The sequence below is a fragment of the Leuresthes tenuis genome, unplaced genomic scaffold, assembly GCF_036924035.1.
Source record: "Leuresthes tenuis unplaced genomic scaffold, fLeuTen1.0.hap1 SCAF_20, whole genome shotgun sequence".
Taxonomy (NCBI): Eukaryota; Metazoa; Chordata; class Actinopteri; order Atheriniformes; family Atherinopsidae; genus Leuresthes; species Leuresthes tenuis.
This window is the reverse complement of record NW_027325374.1, coordinates 4,088,990-4,109,473: the sequence shown is the minus strand read 5'-3', so window position 1 is coordinate 4,109,473 and position 20,484 is coordinate 4,088,990. Positions and strand designations below refer to the sequence as shown.

The 20,484-nt window shown below is 43.0% G+C and overlaps 2 protein-coding genes across 4 annotated transcripts in view; one reads left to right on the top strand and one right to left on the bottom strand.

Annotated features, from left to right (window-relative positions):
• The window catches only part of LOC140279000 (DELTA-stichotoxin-Hmg2b-like), a 335,708-nt gene that overhangs the window by 24,321 nt on the left and 290,903 nt on the right, over positions 1–20,484 (top strand). The gene's annotated exons all lie outside the window — the stretch shown is intronic.
• The window catches only part of LOC140278995 (ankyrin-3-like), a 111,742-nt gene that overhangs the window by 29,867 nt on the left and 61,391 nt on the right, over positions 1–20,484 (bottom strand). The window contains exons 25-34 of one of the 2 annotated variants that reach the window (XM_072374157.1): positions 19,373–19,408; positions 15,934–16,057; positions 10,598–10,700; positions 9,927–9,971; positions 8,153–8,259; positions 7,353–7,385; positions 5,652–5,876; positions 812–966; positions 336–547; positions 44–251 (exon numbers count right to left, since the gene is read on the bottom strand). In XM_072374157.1, coding sequence (XP_072230258.1) covers positions 44–251; positions 336–547; positions 812–966; positions 5,652–5,876; positions 7,353–7,385; positions 8,153–8,259; positions 9,927–9,971; positions 10,598–10,700; positions 15,934–16,057; positions 19,373–19,408 — 1,248 coding nt within the window. The remainder of the gene's footprint in view (positions 1–43; positions 252–335; positions 548–811; positions 967–5,651; positions 5,877–7,352; positions 7,386–8,152; positions 8,260–9,926; positions 9,972–10,597; positions 10,701–15,933; positions 16,058–19,372; positions 19,409–20,484) is intronic. The other variant, XM_072374158.1, reaches the window with a different exon arrangement.

Sequence of the window (20,484 nt, the reverse complement as noted above, 5' to 3'; positions counted from 1 at the left end):
ATGTCTTCTCTTTCCAAAGCAAAAAGACGGAGCCGGGACACACCTGTGATGCTACAGAGGAGGCGGAGGCAGGGAGTGCTGTCTCCTTTGTAGCCGTTGCTAAGCCCCTCGCCTGAGAGGGGCGGGACTGGGATTGTCATGGTGATGGGCTTGTGGAACTTCCTCCTTCTGGGCTCCACGGTAACAATGGGGCTGAAGGTTGCTCGGTTACCGAGGATTTTCTTTACAGTGTCATCAGGTATCGGCTGAGCCTGGCAGACGACAGGGAAACGGTTCACAAACGGTAGACTGTAGAAGATGAACTGAAACAGAGGAGTTTTGTTCTTCCAACTTACCTGCAAGCCAACCTTGATCTTCTTGGTCAAAGCCCCCTCGGGGAAGGAAGCCTGAACCAATGGCACGCTGCGGCTGCACAGAGTCCCGCCCTCTGGTCCCATCTGATGGGTCTCCTGTCTGATCCGAGACACCACAGCAAAGTATTGTGGGAAGTCCTTGGTGATGATGCGGCAGATCCTCTTCCTGTCCAGCTCCTCAGAACTGTCCAGTTCTACACGAGAAGAGGGAAGTCAGATACAAATCTCTTAAACATCTTCAACTGCACTTTAGATGACATGACTTCTTATAAAATTGTGCCCCCGTGAAATAATAGTGTGATGTCATCCATTCATGCTGCCATAGTTACAGGCTCCTGGGGGTTACCGGTAGATTCTGGACCAGTTCTGAATAGATTATAGCCCAGAACCCACTTAAACACCCTCATTTTTGTCACATTGGTTTGGACGGCAACACAAAAAAGCTCCACGAGCTTCACCTTCGTCCATCCCATTGAGGAGCTGGTTGAGGTCGTCCGTCTTGCAGTCGTACATATGCTCCTTCCAGCTTTCTCCGTTTTCGCTGCGCAGCAGGATCAGTTCCCTCTCCTGGCCCCGCATCGAGCCAAAATGCGGGATCTCCACTATCACGGGTCTGGTGAGGTACATGTCAGGGAAATGTGGTTGAACCAATAATGTTTTATTTAACTTTTGGCTGAAATAACAAGTAAAACAAACCAAAAAAAACAAAAATATTCTACTCTACCAGTTTGTCGGTGAAGGAGAAGACATTTTATCTCTTTCAAAGCGATGATGAATGAATTTTGAACTATGCAAATGATGACAGATTTATACGGCACAATCAGCAGTTAATTCCTTAATAAATCTAAACTGAGCTGCACGTGAACACAAACACTTGGAGACGGTGATCTCATCGACAGACAAATGAATGAACTGTGGTTCTGCTGCTGATGATGATGGTGTTGCCTGGTAACAACAGCTGAGGAGCGGCCATGCTGAGGAGCTGATGGGACATCCAGAGTGAATGTAGTCGATGAAATGTGATGAGGGGTTGGGGTGGGGGTGGAGAAAGCTGCACAGCCCTTACTTAAACAAGGCATGATCGCAACACAAGGAGTAAAGAGTCTCTGCAGAGCACAATCAGGGTGTTCGTCAGCCCTGAGACGAGGTTGGAAGGATTCAGTTGATCCGGTGACCGACTTATAGTGGTTTGGACCGATTGGTGAACAAGGTTTTAGACTCCAAACAGGTTACGGGTCGATTCTCATACAGCATACTGATGGCTTTTCCTCCCTCATCTATAACTTCTGCAAGATTTACAAGCCGGCTCCACTGGCCCCGCACCTTTGATCCGATTGGCTGATACTTGCTTTTCCTTTGCTGAACAGCTTCTGAAGGGTTTCCATGTGGTTCTGTGTAATGAAACCACCTCTGACCCCAACTCAAACACATCCCCTGGTTTGGGAACAGCCACCTTAGCTCATGTTCTGCAGAGAACTCGAGTTGAACATAAGACAGAGGGATGAACACACTCCGAATAAAAAGTGGAACAGAAAGGAGTAGAGTGTGCGCTTTGGTGGTGTCAGACAAACTATATTCTTCATTTAATGCTAGTTTCCCAGTTAGTTCCTCACTATGATTGATTAGTATTTACAGGACATGCCTCACTTGTAACCTGTGTAATTAGAGATTATATATATATATATATATATATATATATATATAAAAATGTCTTTTAAACCCTATTTTGTCTGGCTTTCGTCGGGTTTTCACCTGCTTTGACGGTATTTTAAACTTTGGGAAAAAGTCAAATTAACACCTAAAGTATATCTGCTGCATGGCATACAGTAAATTTCCCTAAATTCTCGTGTTCTTAATGCGTTACGGGCTGATGAAAGGCTGACGAGGCTCTTATGGGCTACGGTGACATCATCTACACGAGTTTGCCGGCTCTCCATAGATGTCGGATGCCGTTTATCACGGAGCACTAAGATTTATAACCGGCTGTAAACCCCTCACTCACTGTTGCACTTCGCTCTCATCTTTATCCATACACAGACTCATTTACAAATCCACTCTTGGTCCATCCACACCGTTCGCTCCCGGTTCTTAGTTACCTTTAGTGTTTAGTATTTTCTTATTCTGCCCCTTTGACTTGGAACAAGCAGCAACAGAAACTGAAGCTGTTTAGTTGGATCCCATTAAGAAATTTTCCCCTAAAAAAGTACCAAAAAACTTCCCGTTTTTAGTACTTTCTTGTGCTTTTGACTTGGTTCTTTTTATTTAAAAATATGGATTATTATGTGACTTTGTCACCGATTTGTTAAATTCTATGTTTGAAACAGGTAATCTGTGTAAATAAAAGTTAAAATGTTTAATTGATCAGGCTAATTCCTGCTACCTATAGCTCTGGAAATTAATTTGACAAAAAAAAACAAAAAAAAAAACACTGTGGGATGACACAAAACTGATCTTGAGTATGAAGTAACAGCAGTCATGGGAAGCAGGATGATGCTCGGCTTGAGGAGGAAACGGCTCATGCCCAACAAGCGCAGTCCAGTCCAAACAGCCAATCAAAACCTTTACATCTCACCCAAAGAGAGCTTCTGAAATCAAATATACGATGGAGTGACTGAAAAGTAACTGTAATGGATTTCAAGCTACATCGTGTAGTTTTAGGAAGAAGTTTAGTAGTAAAAACTACATTCTTAGTGTCTCCCTGGAATGTTGAGGTCATAATAAATCCACTTTGCAGTAGTGGAACCATCTTCCAACATGATTTCTTCCCAAAACTACAAAGCAACCTTATTAGCTCTGTATCCTCACAAATTAAAGTCAACTTGAGATGGGTGAAAGAATCCATCAGCATGAATCAGCCTCAATCATGTCGTTTTCTTTTGGGGAGGTGGGAGGAACAGGAGGAGGAGAGGAGGTGGTGAAGGGAGTGGGAGCCAAGTTTGGTTCCTACCCAACAAATCTAGTTCCTCTGGGTCCCAGCTGTAGCACGGGACTAACCAGGCTCTCGCCTTCACTAAGGGCTGGCAGCTTTCTGGGGAGGTGGAGTTTACTGCGTCCGCAAGATAACGAAACACACATTTACACAAAACACACACTCGCAAAGTCAGTAAAAGCACACAGCGCTGACTTCTAGTTCTGCATCAGTTATGAGATAATGTGGTCCGTCTTGGTGACATCGGTAATGGCAACAACCCACACACTGAACCAGAGTCACAGGAGGTTCTGTTTATTCAGGATATCAAGTGTGATGAACCGAGATCAATCAAGCGTGAATGCAACTTTTATAATTACAATCTAAGCCTTAATCAAGCAGCAATTCCAAATAATTGCTGCTTATAGCGTCACAAATGAGAGTTCAGCCTTTTTTTTCCTGTTCTTTATAATCGGGAATGTAATTATTTTGGCTTTGGACCGTTAATCAGAAAGAAAAAAAGCACTTTTAAACCTCAACTCAGGGGAGATTTCATTGTCAGTTCTCAGCATTTTTACATGATATATCCCAAAATAACACTAATTCCTTCCTTCCAGATGTGTTTCTCCACTTTATTAATAATCATGATAACTACTATTTCCACAAACCCACCTGGCAAATGCGACGGATATACCCAGCAACGGAAAGATATCAATGAATTACGGGTTTGTTTGGTTTTTTCGTACAAAACTTTTCTGTAATTTTACCAGATAGTTTTTTTCCACACTGCCAATCATCATCTGGCTTTCATCTTTCAGCCAGGGCTTTATTTAGGGATCTAAAAGATTAATATAGAGTAAAACGTTTTGAATCAATACAATAATGAACAAGAACTCTGTAACCAGCAACAAACCAGGACTAGTAGGACGTGTCAAAGTGAACGTGGGGCTCCCGATAAGCTCAGGTTGTTATAGGGACCAGACAACATCTGGACAGGATCATTACAGGTGAGTTCTTACAGGAAGAGAACAGTGTAAAGGTGAGAATAGAGAGGTGTCCAGGGGGGAAAGTGGAGTAACGCTGCAGCAGAAACCTTGAGCAAACGAATGTACAACCACGTTCCAAAAGAGTTGGGACTTTAAATAAAAACACGATAGAATTTTCTTCTCTGGGCCAAAGCTCGTTTAAACTGTATTGAAGCAAAGTGGAAAACTGTTCTGTAGTCAGAGGAGTCATAATTTAAAATTCTTTATGGAAAGAGGGACCATCCAGTTTGTCATCAGCTCTCAGTTCTAAGCCTAAGGGGGCATTAGTGCCTGTGGAACTGGAAACCTGCACATCTGGAAAGGCTCCATCAATGCTGAAGGGTACATACAGGTGTTAGAGCAACATCTGCTCCCATCCAGACGGCCTCTTCCTCATGGAAGGCCTTGCATATTTCAGCAGGACAAAGTTAAGCCACAAACTGCATCTATTCCAACAGCACGGCTTCATGGTGGAAGAGTCCAGGTGCTGGACTGACCTGCCTGCAGTCCAGATGTTTCACCATCTGAAGACATTTAAAATGCAACAAAGAAGACCCAGGACTGCCGAGCAGCTAGAATCCTCTATCAGACAGGAATGGGACAACATTTCTCTCCCAAAGGCCCAGCAGCTGGTCTCCTCAGTTCCAGATGTTTACAGATGTTAAAAGAAGAGGAGATGCTACAACAGTGGGATACAGTTGCTGCCATCAAATTCCAGATGAGCAGATATTTCTAAGGAAATAGTTAAATTTTACAGTTTTTTCTATTTTCTATTGCGAATAAAATAATAGTCTATGACATCATCATAACGAGCTGTAAATCTCTTTTTATTTACATTTTATACAGCATCCCAAGTTTTTTTTTTTTAGTGTTTTGCACATTTTCAAATGATGGTGACAACATAACGCGCTGCACTTTTGAATAGCCAAGAAACGCTGAAGACATAGAGGCTGTCATATTTACAGTGACCGTGTGACAACAGTACAGCCCCTTTGCTTGGAGAAAATAAATGCTGTAGCTTTTATTAGCTAAAATAAATTAGGCCCTAAAAGCTTAAAAAAACAACACATTTGGTCTTAGAATATATAATTTTATACATTTTACAACCATTAGTGATGTTGCCTTTACCTTACCAAAAGGACAGTTTGCTTGAAAGATGAGCAGAAGCAACAATAATCCTTATGATCACGTACTCGACCTCACATGCACACGCACACATTCACACTTTCAAAAACCAACGCAGGTGGCTGGAAATGGAAATGGCAAGAAGCAGAAGGAAGGAAATGTCATGTCAAAGAACAAAAAGTAAGCTATAAGCGAAGAGCGAAAATATTATCAGCGATGTTTCCAAAAAAGACGTCTTACCCGAGGAACTGAGCTCCTGCCGGGCCGACCTCCACCAGTCTGCTGGCCAGACCTTCTCCTTCCACCATCGGAGGAGGCGACGCAAGTTTGTGCCTCTTTACCAGTCGACAGGTGATCCTGGTGGGCGCCGTGCACTTTCTGGGCGGGATGATGATGCGCATGCCGTTGTGACGACTTCCTCTCATGGAGCCGCCTCTGGCGTCGACCATGAAGCTGACCAAGAACCTGATGGAGGGCAGAAATGTGAGCGAACGGAGGAGGAGGGTGATGGGAGATACAGTGAAGCAGTGAACAGAAAGGCAAGAGGTAAAAACAACAGAAGGGGGGGGGGGATATAGAAAAGTAGTGGAATAAGAAGTAAAACATGTTGGTTTAACATCAGTGCTGATGAGGAGAGAAGAGTTTTAGTTGAGGTGAGGTCGCTTCCCATGCTGTGACCTTCAAAACACGGAGAGGAGAGAGGTAAAAGAACAAAAACGTGAGGAGGATTCTGTGCTGGCTGAGACAGATTCAAAAAGTGATGCTAAAAGCAGGGATGTATCGATACCAACACCAGAATCAAAACCAATACCAGTATCAATACCGATATCAGTATCGATACCAGTATGGGCATCAATACCAGCACGGTTATCGATATCAACACCAGTATCGATACCGGTATCGTTATCGATGCCAGTATTGATACAGATGCCAGTAGCGATAAAGATACAGGTATCGCTACCAATACCGGTATTGATACCGATATCAGCATCGATTCCTGTATGGGTATCGATACCAACACCAGAATCAAAACCAATACCAGTATCGATACCAGTACGGTTATCGATATCAACACCAGCAGCGATACCTGTATCTGTATCTAAAAAGCACAAAGGGCAGTTTTATTTGGGTTGAATATGCCTAAAAAAAATAAAATGTGTTTAATTGTAAGAACTGTCATGGCCTTGATTAGTACTCATATCGGTACTCGGTATCGGCAAGTACTAAAAGTTAAGTACTTGTACTCGGTTTTAAAAAATGTGGTATCGGTGCATCCTTAGATAAAAGGAAGGAAACTATGACCAACTATGAATGTGTCTGTGAAAGAAATCCCAGACTAATATAGCTTGTAAAATATGCCAGCACAGGAGCCTCTGGTGTATTCTGTGTTCTACCCACATAAGGACGTAGTGTAGTTCTGTCTGTAACTCACTCAAATCAAAGGAAATCAAAGCTCACACACAGAGATCCACACCATGCAATATAGCACCTGAAATGTGTTAGTTTGTATGTTGTTACTGGACAAGTAAAGATTATTTGCCCTGATTTTGATCAAAGATAGAAATTAACTCACAGACTAAACATACAAAGTGATGCATATTTCGACTTGTAGTCACCTAAAATAACACTCTACTTAACCGATTATTAGTTAATGACAGTTTAAATATAGAATAAGTAGAACTTCAGTCCATTTTAACGCACACTCAGCCAGATCTTTCCACATAAACTCTTTTCAATCAGTTCGAGACTTGCAAAGATTTCATTAAAACCAACAAAAAGTGAGGAACACGAGGCTGACAATCCAAAGCACTTCATGTGAAGTCTGTAACAACACAGTTCGTGGGTGAGAGGAGCAAACACAGATGTTATGAGTTAGGGGGGAAGGTGCGATGTCACTGGAAACAAGGTGATAAAAGAGGGAGACCAATCACAGTCAATCACCTGCTGTCGTACTGCGGGAGCGGAGAGGAAAAACTGCAGGATGGACAACAAAGCAGCGCAGGAGGCACAGGTCAACAACACAGTTGGAAATACTGGAAACACCACCATTACCGAGGGCTCCTTTAAGGAGGTGTTTGAAACCTTGGGAAACACTCATTTGTGAAGTGGAGAAGAGCTCTTCCCTCTCTCAGAGGTCTGAGCTGACTGGCAAAAAGACTGGAATTACACTTATTACATATTCATATGTTGGCTAAAGAGGTGGGTTTTGGTTGATTTCCCACAGGACTGAGCCACATTACAGTCATATCTCAGTCTGTCAGTCTGCAAATTTAACCAGCTGCAGTCTATCTTACTCCACAGTGAGGCAAAGCAGCACATTTTTCCCAAAATGTCAAACTTTTGACTTATATTGCAGCTCCTTCGTTTCATTATTTACCACCAGCTGATTATGGGTCATATTTCTGGATCTGAAGGGAACAAACTAAGCTAATCTTCTGTCTTTAACAGCAGCTTTGATCCGTTTCTGGTTTTACGGAAATGAAGGAGGTGTAATGTTTGCCAACGGATTATCTCATTTAAAATGATGAACGCTGCAGGCAGGAGCTGCTTTCTCAAAGGTAAAGAAAATGAGAATGAAAATCAGGAAGGGAGACAATACCACCACTCAATCAAATAGTCAGCAGATTTCCACCTTTTCCTCCTTCTTAATCCCTTCCCTCCATCTCTATGATGAGGTGAGATGGCAGTCGATATGCTTCTTTCCTTCAGTTTTTACCCATTCATCATTCAGACGTGCTTACCCAGAGTGGATCGGTGAGGAGACCAGGTTGACATTATCCAGAGCATCTGCGGTCCAGCTGTATCTCCTCAGAGAGTCGTTGTCAGCGTCCTTTGCCGCCGACAAATGCTGTTAAAGGAAACAACAGGCTCCATAAAATGATGCTTGGCAGTGTACGAGTACATGTGAGAGATTTTCTTCAGTGTATCCGTTATTGATCAACAATAAATCAGCTGTGCTGCGTTTCCAATGCCGGCTTCCCTGAGTGAGGTCGGACATCACAATGACATCTTACAGGATTTTAGGCTGTCATAAAACAGCTGGACTGCAGCAGCTGTCATTCATGCTGTTAGAAACATCACGAGGGAATTAAGAAGGGAAAGCAAACAACATCCAAATGCAAAATCATTACTTTAAGGATGTGAAGGAAAAACAGAGACATCGATGGAAGATAAAGCAATGCAACGTTTGCAGATTTTTGCAGACTTTTTTGGGGAAAAGCCGCCACAACATAAAGGTAAACTTTAGAAATGAAACCATACACTTTTAAGTGCTTTAACCAACTCATTTTCTAATGAAAAAAGAACATTTGAAAAACTGAACAAAACCAGGAAAAAGACAAGGACACAAACAGTATTTAAGACTTTAAATTAAATCGGCTATTAAAATATGTAGAAAAAGATAAAACATCCAAACATGCATTTGTGGTAAAACCTGAACACAACTGAAGGCTGATGAATAACACGATACGACCCTCTGAACGACAAATACGCCGCTGTGCGAGGACCAGCTGGGAGATATTCTGAGAAAACCGTTAAAGCGACAAATCTACAAGCCAAGAAATAGGAAAAGTCCACTTATTTATCACCTGGATCAAATGACACTTCGCTGCAACATATTCAGATTTAGTATAAAAGGAAATTATTGTGATTTTAGTCCACAAACACCATCTTATTATTAACATGAGGAGTGAGGAGACAGTTAAACGAGTCCAACTGAGAATAAAACACTGATTTGGATGAGAGCCACAGAGTTCCATCTCCGTAAATCTGAGACTTTTACTGAAATCTACAATTTTGTATATCAATGTTGCTTAGTTTACATCCATCCATTATCTGCCTCTTCTCCGGGGGTCGGGTCGGGGGGGCAGCAGCTGGAGCAGAGAAGCCCAGACGTCCCTGTCCCTGGCCACTTCCTCCAGTTTATCCAGGGGACCCCGAGGCGTTCCCAGGCCAGCAGAGAGACATATTCTGGGTCTTCCCCAGGGTCTCCTCCCAGTGGGACGGGCCCAGAACACCTCACCAGGGAGGTGTCCAGGGGGCATCCTAACCAGATGCCACCACATCTGACTCCTCTCAATGCGGAGGAGCAGCGGTTCTACTCCGAGCCCCTCCCGGATGACCGAGCTTCACCCCGTCTCTAAGGAAGAGCCCAGACACCCTGCTGAGGAAGCCCACTTCGGCTGCTTCTATCCGTGATCTCGTTCTTTACCCACAGCTCGTGACCAAAGGTGAGGGTAGGAACGGAGGTGGGCTTTAACTCCCACCTCCGGCAGAGCTTCAACCATGTTGCTTTGTTAGTTTTTTCTCCATAAATGTTTTCATTTGATCCCTGATAACATCAGTTTCTTTAAGTTAAATTCAATCTGCGCTTTTTCTCAGAATATCAACCCAACTCCCCCATTTTTTATTGAGCTCCAACGACCCTAAAACACAGTCGTAGACAAATAAATAGAATGTGCATGAACATCCGGACATGCACCGAGTGAAGAAGTGCACAATGACTTGAGCATCTACCTTGTTGTGTTGCTCTACAATGAAAGACCTTTCCTTAGAGAGCATCTGGAGCCGTGTGAGAGGAGAGAAGCTGTTACTCAGCAGCTTTAGCATTTCATAAATAATCAAGCAAAATCCCAGCAACATGTGTGTCACATCTGCAGGCAAAGAGCACCGCTTTGTGGATTTTAAGCAGTTTAATGCGACCCTGTGGGTTTTTTGACCACTCGTGGCTCTTTTGGAGCATTGTTTTATGAGCACGTTTTAAAGCAGACACAGAGTTTGTGGCTGGTTTTGCAACCTTGTTCCACATCTGAAGCTACAAATACAGTTTCCTGCAAACTTTTCTCATCATGGATTACATTTTAGGAGCCATCACAGTTTAAAGTTTCATCAACAATCGCCGTTTAGTTTTGTTGCTTAAAGGAAGTGGGTCATCACAGTAATCTCTCCTAGATAAAAGCACTTGGCGCTAATCTGATGTCCTCTCTGGGTGAACCGTACCGGGACCTGGTCGTCTTCATGTCTGCACTACCACAGGTCTAAGAGGATTGGTGAATAGGCTGCCTTTTGGCTCAGCACCAAGACACAGAAGTGTGTCACTTGTGAGGTTAATGACCGGCAGATTACTGACTCAGAGAAACAGCAACAGAAGCCATTGAGAGACACTAAAAGCACCTTGACGTACGTACCGTGTCCTTAGTGGGCGCCAGTATCTCTTCTATCATCATGCTGTCCCGTGTGAACGAGCTCCGGTTCAGCGTGTTGGACCTATCAGAACTGAAGGAACGCAGGCTTGGTGTGGTTGCCGTAGCAGTCACGGATTACCAAGACAACAGTCACAGTGATGAAGGGGGAAGGTGAGGAGGAGGAGGAGGAGGAGGGGGGGGGGGGGGTAAAGGGGAATGAAAGTGAACAGAAAAAAACAAAACAAAAAAACATTAACTGCATGCAGCTTCCAGGAACCTGAGTGGATGAAACCAGTGACAAAAAACCACAAAGCTGGCAATAATTTGACCTAAGTCACCAAAACACAACAAACTCAAGAACTCCAGATGCAAATGGGGTTAAATGTTTGGTCTACAATGTCTCTTACACTTCCAACTCATATCTTTTAGCAACTAAAATGCCAAAAAAAAGCCTGAGCAGCTGATGAGATCTGGGCAGGTTATCGTCGGATAACACAGCTTTAGACCATCATGATGACAACACTGCGGATTGTCAGAGTCTGTAAGCGGTGTCGTTTCATTTTGTGATGGACTTTATGAGGCAAATGAGGAGCATTCCTGAGCAACATCCTGCCTGCAACATCCCAGCAGCGATTACACCAAACGGTAATCAGGGAGTAAAGCAGACATCGCAGAGGAAGTTACTTCAGTGAAACTTCACACAGCTCTGGAGGGTTGAAATCTGATGATCTTAAGTGCAGAAAAACAAAGACATGGATGTAATTTTGTTCTCTCCCACAGCTTCAATAAAGAGCCAAACATACAGGAGTTAAAAGCCTGGACACAAGCTCAACTGCAGAGATCCAAAGTGGCGTTTGCATGTGTTTTCAGACACTCGGAACACTTTTAAATACATGTGTTGCACAGAAAAGTTTGCATTGTGCTGCTTTTACATGCAAAAAGTTACGAATATGCTCATAATAAAGAGGTACTTTAACAGCTTGTATTTGCACGTTTCCACTTACAGCTGTGAACCTGTGTGCATACAGCACTGTTTAAACTCTTGAGCCACCCTTCATTTCTTTATATATTGCTATGAAAACAGGAAATAAGTGCTGCAAGTTACTGAAACCATAAATATAAATACAGCAAATAAGGCAAAAACAGAGTTTTTTTATCAGTTCTGAGCAGCTTTAAAGTGAATATCTGGTCTGAGCTCCTTTATTCTCCAACACAGCCTGAACCCTCTGAGACCAGCTTTCTGTCATTTCTTTAAGGAGTCTTCAGGAATAGTTCTCCAGGCTTCTTGAAGGACATCCCAAAGCTCTTCTTTGGATGTGGGCTGCCTTTTGTTCCGTTCTCTGTCAGATGATCCCACACTGCTTCAATAATGTTGAGGTCCGGGCTCTGGGGAGGATTCATCCCTCCATAAGACCTGTTGCCACTGATTTTCAGTCCACTTCTTGTGTCATTTGGCACAGCTCAGCCTTTTCTCCCTGTTTCCCTTCCTTAAGAATGGCTTCTTGACAGCCACCCTTCCATGGAGACCATTTCTGATGAGGCTTGGGCCAACAGTAGATGGATCAGCTGAAGGTCCAGATGCATCTCTCAGGTCCTGTCAGGTCTTTGCTGGATTTTTTCCTCTTTCTTAAGGACATCACTTTCAGATCCTGTTCATCTGCTGTAGATAGTTTTTTAGGCCTGACACTTCTTCTTTTGTCCTCCACTTGTCCAGTTTCCTCAAATGTTTTAAGGACACACTGCACACCATGCTGAGATATGCCAAGTTTTCAGCTAATAGCTCTTTGGGAATCACCTTGTTGCTGCAGAAATCCTATTTTCTGTCTGTTTTTCATAGATGCAGCTAAAGAAATGGAACAAATGATGTGTCTTTGTGACAGGCTGCTGGTAACAAAGTGCCTAAAGATCCAATTTAAAATGGCTTCTTTGCTAAGTTGTCTGTTATGTGTCGACAAAACACTGGTTCATCCCTTAATTTTGGTGTCTTTTTCAATGCTTCAATGATTCAGAAGTCAGTGTTCAGTGGTTTAACAAACTGAGCACATTACTCTGAAAATGGCCAGATAGGACTGGACAAAAAGTGAAAAAGCAGCCAAAGAAAAACGTTATAAGACCTTCACAAAGCCTGGAGAACTATTGCTCATGACCACTTTCAAAGATTATTATTATTTTTATTAAGAAAGCCTGGCTGCTTGGAATCAAAATGAAAGAAACGAGGAGTGGATCAAGACTTTTAAACAGTTCTACATATGATACCTTTATTAAATCTCTCGGTCCTACGGGAGCCCAGTTCACCCATAAACCCACTTTCCATACTTGTGAAACATGTTCTGTGTTAAATCTACACTGTAAAGTCTCATAAAAGTGGATTATCATGAACGGCTCATGGTTTGTGGTAAACTCTACAACAGGAAACACATCTCAGGTGCCTGGAAGCTCGAAGGGGAAAAACTCCACACTGAAACTGAAATGATGCAAAGCTCCAACTTTGTGCAAACCCACAGGGACTAAGAAATGATAACAAGTCAAACACAAAAGCAACTGAGAAATCAGACCACAGATCACACAAGTGAACCCACAGTGCACAGCACAGTGTTAAAACACCAATCAAAACCATTGCATTAGTATTCAAACGTGCAGACAATCTGTCACACGGAAAACCACAAAGTCATGGTACTGACAGCGACTGGGGTCAGAGGGTGAAGGGGGAGGGGAAGGGGTGCGATGGCTGGGACAGGGAAGGCCTCTTCATGCCTTGGGTCTTACCTGACTTTGGGACTAACATTAAGAACGGACATGAGGAGAGAATAAAACATCATGAACAAAGAGGCGTGGAGAGATGCAGAGCCAGAGCAGGGATGCAGAATGGTGCAGAAACCCAGTGATCTACCATCAGTGTGGATTCATCGATCCCAGTATCAGCTTCACTGGTTTACTGCTGCTTAAAGAAGATTTATAGGCTTATTTTGTTCATTTTAACTGCATTTATATGAACATAAAGAGCAAAGCAGCTTCGATATCAGTACTTACATCTCTTATATCAAGAGATATCACTTCTGACTGAATTGGAAGTGATGCGACCCCATCAGTGCAGAGAAAACCAGTTTGTTAAACCAGTTGTGGGATGGGATGATGATACACAACCCCCTCTTACTCACACAGCGCGTGTTGATCTAACCCAGTGCTCAAGGCCATGGAATCGGACATGTTTCTCATTTCCTGTGGCTCAGTGTCCGTGTGTGTCACTCCTCAGATATTCAATAACCCCTCCCTCTTCAGCATGTTGCACAAGTGTCAATATTTTACAAAGAGAGTAAAGTTCAACAGCCACAGGGAGCAAACTGTGACCTCCTCCCCATGAGGGGAAATCCGTGTGTGGCTCCTAAAAAACTGCAGCGTTTTAACGAGGAAACTGTTTTTAGACCGTGAGCTTTCACCAGATTCCATGTGCTGTTCCAGGCCAGCTGTGTGTGTAAAACTGTGTTCGAAAGGAAATATCAGCAAATTAACTGCACTAAACTGGCAAAAATAACCACCAAAGACAATCCCAGGAGAGCAAATCACATCTTTCCACAAACAGCGTTTGAAAGAGCACCGAGAAGAAGAGCTGCAGCTTTACTTTTGTGTTTGAGTCGCTTTTAATGCTCAGACACGCATGACGGAACGACAGACAGGGTATTCTATGCATTATTTAATCAAATACAATACAAATTTGGCTGAAAAGCTTCAGTTACTGTAAAAGAATTGCACCTCTGCTGTGATGTTTCAGTCCTCCAGCAGCTTGAGGTGGACCCTGTTCGCTTCTGGTATTATGATGTGCCCGAGCGGTCCAATCACAAGTGTTCAACTCTGAGACTGTGTGTTCACACATGGCATCAAAATGGGTCCCGAGGGACCAGTCTGAGTAATTATCAGTCCACTGAGCGACTAACAGGACATCAGCGGGTTCGCAGACACAGTCAGAGACCCGAATGATACCATCACTTAGAATAGGTGCAGAATTATTCACAAAACAAACTCAATAAACTCGGTTTGGTAACAGATACAGTATGATAGAAGCAAAGGAGTGTCAGTAAACTGTGATCCGACACACATAAAGACACAAAACACAAGCTTTTAAACAACAACTCACCGGAACGCCAGCTGTTAGCTGTTTTCTACACAACTTTGTTGTAAAAACACTGCACACGTGAGGTGAAATTCTTGTGATTTCACAGTTTTAAACCTGAGCGGAAAACAATCCAGTTCAGTAAAAGATTACTGCTGCATCGTACCTGCAGCTATGCCCGACCTCGTCTCTTCTTCTTGAAATTTCATTAAACACTCGGATCAGAGGAGAGAAACTGATGTGGATCTGAACTCGTCCTAAATCCATCCCGACTGTTCACACTTGCTTCTATCCTGCTTTTAGTTCACTGCCTGTTCGTAACTAACGGGAACAAGGCTATAGGTGAGATGTTAGGTTCCATAACCTTTTATACCTTCATATTTGCTCAGCAGCAGGTCTTATTGCTACCATATGATCTATGGAAAAAAGGAAGTGCTGATGGATCGCAGTTTCGATGCCTGTGGAGACCGGCCTGTTCACAGACTCCCGCCTCCCGTGTTGTACATACACAGGGTTCCCAGACATTTCCCAGACTCACACTCCAACATTGCTCAGTTGTGTATCTGAGGCCATTTTGGCATCTGAGTAGAAATGTGATAAATCCTTTTAAAAGTCAGTAACTCAAAGTGTGTACTCTCAAAAACCACGATGACAATGGCTCAAGTACAGCGCTTTGAGATGGAGAATAAACCCAGAGATTGAAAAGGTAACACAAATGTTTTTCTTTCTCATGTTTCCAGACCTGGAAACGAATTAAACACTAATAAATAATCCTGTTCTTTTCTATGCTCTTGAAAACCGTGTTGAACCCTGGATACAGAGTGAGCGCGCCGCGGCGTGTCGGCTTACAAACCTTCAGAGGCGTGTGGCCGGTCCAAACAACACAAGTGCACACGGCTTGCAAAGGTTGTGCGTTACGGGGGGTAAAAAACATATAGAAGTGTTTCTTTTTGCAAAAAAAGCCTGAAAGTAGGAGGCCCTCTTTGAGTCTGGCATCTAGTTCTTCTCACTTCCTCCTGAATGTTTTGCTCTTGATGAAAAGTGTGAATCTGAATATGAATGAAAGTGTTGATTTTTGCTTGATGAAGCTGGGACAGCCAGGCCTTTTCTTCCATTTGCCCTGCAGACATTTGTTTAAGTGCCCGAATCTGTATTTTGCTGCAGCTTTTAGCATCAAATATAACAGAAACAGTAACGGTTAAATGCTGGGGAATGCTACAGTGAGCCTTACCTTTGTGATCGAGCACCGACGCTGAAGCCCATGTAGCCTTCCTGAGGGAGCGAGTCGTCCCCCAGCTCCCGCAGGTCCTGGGGGGCCAGATATTTGTCTGTGTCCCCCGTCATTGCATCATCACCTGGTGGATGAAAACGCACAGTGGAAGAAGTTAAGGCTCCAGGAAGTGATGCGTTTCAATCAGTTTCTCTCATCAGTCACAGGTAAAAGATCCAAACTTAGTCCTCAGTTTTAAAGAGAATAACTGAGCAAATCTCCAGGCTCTGCAGTCATGTATCCTGCCTCATTTAAGATCACTAACATGCATCTTTTATGCTTAAGTGGGACACTTTCTCTTTGTTTCTGTGTGTCATTCATGCAGAAACACCACCTCTCAGACGGATCAATGCAGCCTCTGCCCAGAGGCCGTTTTCCAGTTCAGCTTTGCTCTAATAAACGCACTCAAACAAAAGTCAAATTGTCACTAAAAGCTTTTTATCTAACCAGCAAAGCTTGGAACCAGCACATGGGTCTGCTGTCAGTAGCCGTAATACGCTCTTAAACTGTTTTCTTTAGTCGAAATGAAGCTCAGTCATGTAGAATTTAACCAGATTCCACTACAGCGAGAGGATTAATATCTTCTCAGCGCCTCACTCAGACAGAGAAAAGTGGTTTATGAGTTAAAACATACGTCACAGGCGTAGCAGGAAGACTGTTAGCAGCATGTTTTTCCCCTCAGAGGTACAGTAGATCCAAGCCTAGTGATAAACCGGCGACCGCAGGGTTGAAAGAGGGAAGGGGAGGAGAGCAAGTGCATGCAGGCGCAGGAACGAGGAGAAAGAAAAGGAAGGCATTCCAACAAGCACAAAGACAGACACCCCCACCTCCACCTCTCTGTGCCCCCTCACCCCCTGCTGCCACAGCTCCCCTCCCCCCTAAAAACTTTCTCCGCAGACACTTCACAGACCCCATCTGGCCACATTCCAGGCCATTCTCCGGCTCCAACAACCCCCTCACCGAGCCAAAACTCACCTCCTGCTTTAAAGCACTTCATTCAGCCACGAGTCCGGTTCGGAGCTTTTCACCATCAACTAACTTTTGGTTGACTCGTAACCTCCCTTCAGCTCTCAGCCTGCATTAGCTGCCCGTCTCTGTTTCAGAGCTCACACAAACAGATCGTCTTTCTCCCGCCTACCAACCCCGCTCCAGGATTATCCACAGCGTGTGTGTGTGTGTGAGAGTGTGCTTGTGTGTGAGTTTCAGAACAGACACCTAGAGCTCACTGCAGGACAGAAATAGTAATTGGGTGTGGGACTCAGAAAGTTGCCTAATATCGAAACGCTTTCCTTCATCTACATAATTAATCCACGATATCTCCTCTAATCCTTGACTTCCAACCCTGTAACTTTATATTTGTGCTCCAGTTTATTCACACGTCATGTTGTCTGCCTCTTTAATGTCCTCTTTCTCCACCTGCTGGTCTTTCTTAAGCTTCTGGATCTAAATAGTGCAAATTCTTTGCTGACAATATCTTGTTCTACGGTTTAGCTCCAGTTAGCTGATCGCCTGTTTCCATCTCTTCTTGTCCTCTGCCATGTAATCCAACTGCAGGCCCCCTAAACACACCCAGCTCTCCACCTTGGCCCTCTTATCTCCATCCTTTTTACAGTATATAGGAGGCATAGTTCTCCTGGATTAAAGACCTTTGTATGGAGCACACACCGAATTCATCTGTATGACTAATTTGAATTGCTTTCTATTCTTTCCATTAATCTGACGTAACTGAACATGTCAAAATCATGTCTGGATGAACATCTTGGCAGCAAGGACCAGCATCAACCCAGCCCGAGTGTGAACAGCATGATTGGAGAGGTGTGCACGCGATGCAGGGGTTTCTCAAGCCCTAAAGTTGCCTAAAATGCCCATCTGCAGCATACCCAAAGTAAACTGAGCTATCCTCCATGTGCAGTACATTTTGGGCTCTAATTTGGTATCTTTTAAAAGCTAACACTCACATCTCCCCCCCAAGACAGTCAAAATCCCATCAATTCTTACTGGAACTGAGTTCCAACACAGAGGATTTGTATTTCCTGCAGGTTTTCCTAAAGAAATGTTCAGGCACTTTGCACCAACTCTCCTCGGCTGTCAGCCTGTTAGAGCTATGGATGGATTTCTGACACCTTTCTGTTGGGAAATTGGTGGATTTTCAGAAGGCTTTAAAGGTGAGTTGGCTCCATTTTGGGATTTTTGTTTTGATTGTTGTTGATTATACCAACTGTGGTCACAACGCTTTAAAATGCTTTGCGTTAATCTATAAGAAGGTCAGCTTTCCGACGATATGTTTCATGTGTCATGAGAGCCCGTTGGTGTCTTCAAATAATCAAAAAGCAGCTTTTTTCCACTGCATTTGAGTCAAATTAATGGAGAAAAGACCTTTTCTCATCTGTGGCCTGGTTTGTTTTCTGGTCGTGCTGCAGCCTCTCCGTCTAACACACAGTAGGGCAGAAAGTGAACCCGAGTGGAGTGAAAGATGACGTTTTTCTACATGTTTGTTACTGTAAGTGAGCTAAAACCTTCATGAGTTTCATCAGATCAGCTGTTCAGCGGTATTTTCCCCCTCTCCCATCCACCACCACTGTCTCAATGTCAGCTTTGGGCTGCAACGTTTCTGTCAGTAAAGCAGTTCAACCGTGCAAACCTTTTGTTACTGCAGAATGTAGATAAATCAGAGAGCTACTGTGTATTGTTCCCGGATATTAGCTCCGCCTTTGGGTAATAGCATTTCGACCCTTTGGTTGCATATCATGAGTGTGACACATTGCCCCCGGTCTCTGCATTGATCAGTTCCCATTTGGCAAATGAGCAGCACTGCCCTCTTTAAATGGCAAAGTGCTATATTTACTGTAGAATGTAAAAAGCCAAAGATGGACACAAGTGCAAAGGTCAGGACATGAAAACAAGCAGCAAAAACAACATTGTAGCCAGGAGATTACAAGCAGAGAATATCAAATCAAAGCTGGAACTATATCAATGCCTGATGGCGTACAGTACATCCTTTAGTTATCTTGTGATTCTGACTTTAAAGCCACGATGACAGACTTTATTAATTAGTTTTGGAACAGATCCACGTTTAACACGGTTTACGAGGCGCGGCGCAGGTTCTGCGGCCCGTCCTGAGGCCCGTCCTGAGGCCCGTCCTGATTTAGCTCAGGGACTGTGCGTGTTGCTGGAGATGTTAATCGCTGCTGTTACTCTGCTGGAATGCGAGTGTGTATTCGTGCGACTACAGTTACACTCGATGTATTTTTAGATCAGAAGTTAAACAACAACAGCTTGAGCACAGATTCTATGTGAAATAAACATGCAAACGGCAAAGAGTTTAGTCTAATCGGTTTAGTCGCTAACACTTCACACTGGTTACTGAGTTAGTTACAGCGAGACCTTTTTCTCCACTTACAGGAGTAGCTGATGCAGATATTTCCAACGTCCATTTCTGTTCAAACACAAACAGGCAGAACCATTTATTTTATCATTACAAGAGCTATATATACACAACGTCATGAGCGCCTGTGTGTGGCTCGTCCAGTTTTCATCACAATGCTTCTTTATTCTTTTATCTGAATATTCATTACATTCATCTCCACTGATAATAGCAGAAACTGAACTCTGGAAACGTTGCCACACCTGGTTATCTCATGCTCCCCCCTCCCAACACTGCAGCAAAGTTTGAACTGTGTTGAGGAAAAGTGGATTTCTGTGGCCTGCTGACATTTGGGGCAATAAAAAGTGCAGACAGCATGAAGCATGTGACATCCTGACAATGAAAGACTGCCTTTCTTCAACATGGATGCAGCTAAACCTCCACAGGGCAGAATGAGCCGAGTGAAAATAGGACTAACTAAAGAGATAACATTCTCTGTCTGTGTATGGAGGTCTGAAACTGACCAAAATCCAAATGAAATAAAGACAAAAAAGGCTCAATAAACAACTTTATATACCAGTAAATGCTTCCAAAAACTCATTTAAGTGATAATTATTGCATAAACGAACAATTTGGTTATAATAATCTAATTTTGTGTTGATACCCATGTCATTTATTAATATAATTCATTGACATAGTCCTATGTCATATATTCAGTTACATGTTTATATTATAACTGGTGAATTATCTGCAATTTTCTCTAATTTCTTTCCTAATTTTATGCATTTCTGCAAAACCTTTTCACCCAAAATGCTTTTTAAAAAAAATAAAATTCTTTTTTTTTGCATAATGAGACAAAATTGCAGACAGAAACACCCAAAAATGAATATTTTTGAGGAAATAAATAGGGGGAGAAAATGCAAAAAGACAGTAATACAGAAATAAATACAATGATTTGATTAAGAAATATATTGTAAAATGAGAATAAAATGAGGGGAAAGTTGCAAAGAATTGCACATTATTTATGGTCTAAAAGGATTCTTCATTTTGGGGGAATTTATTCATTCATTGAGCCATTTGTTTGATTTTTTGCTGTTTCAGACTTCCTTTGTGTGTCATTTGGTACAGTTGGTCAACAGGTCAAGTTC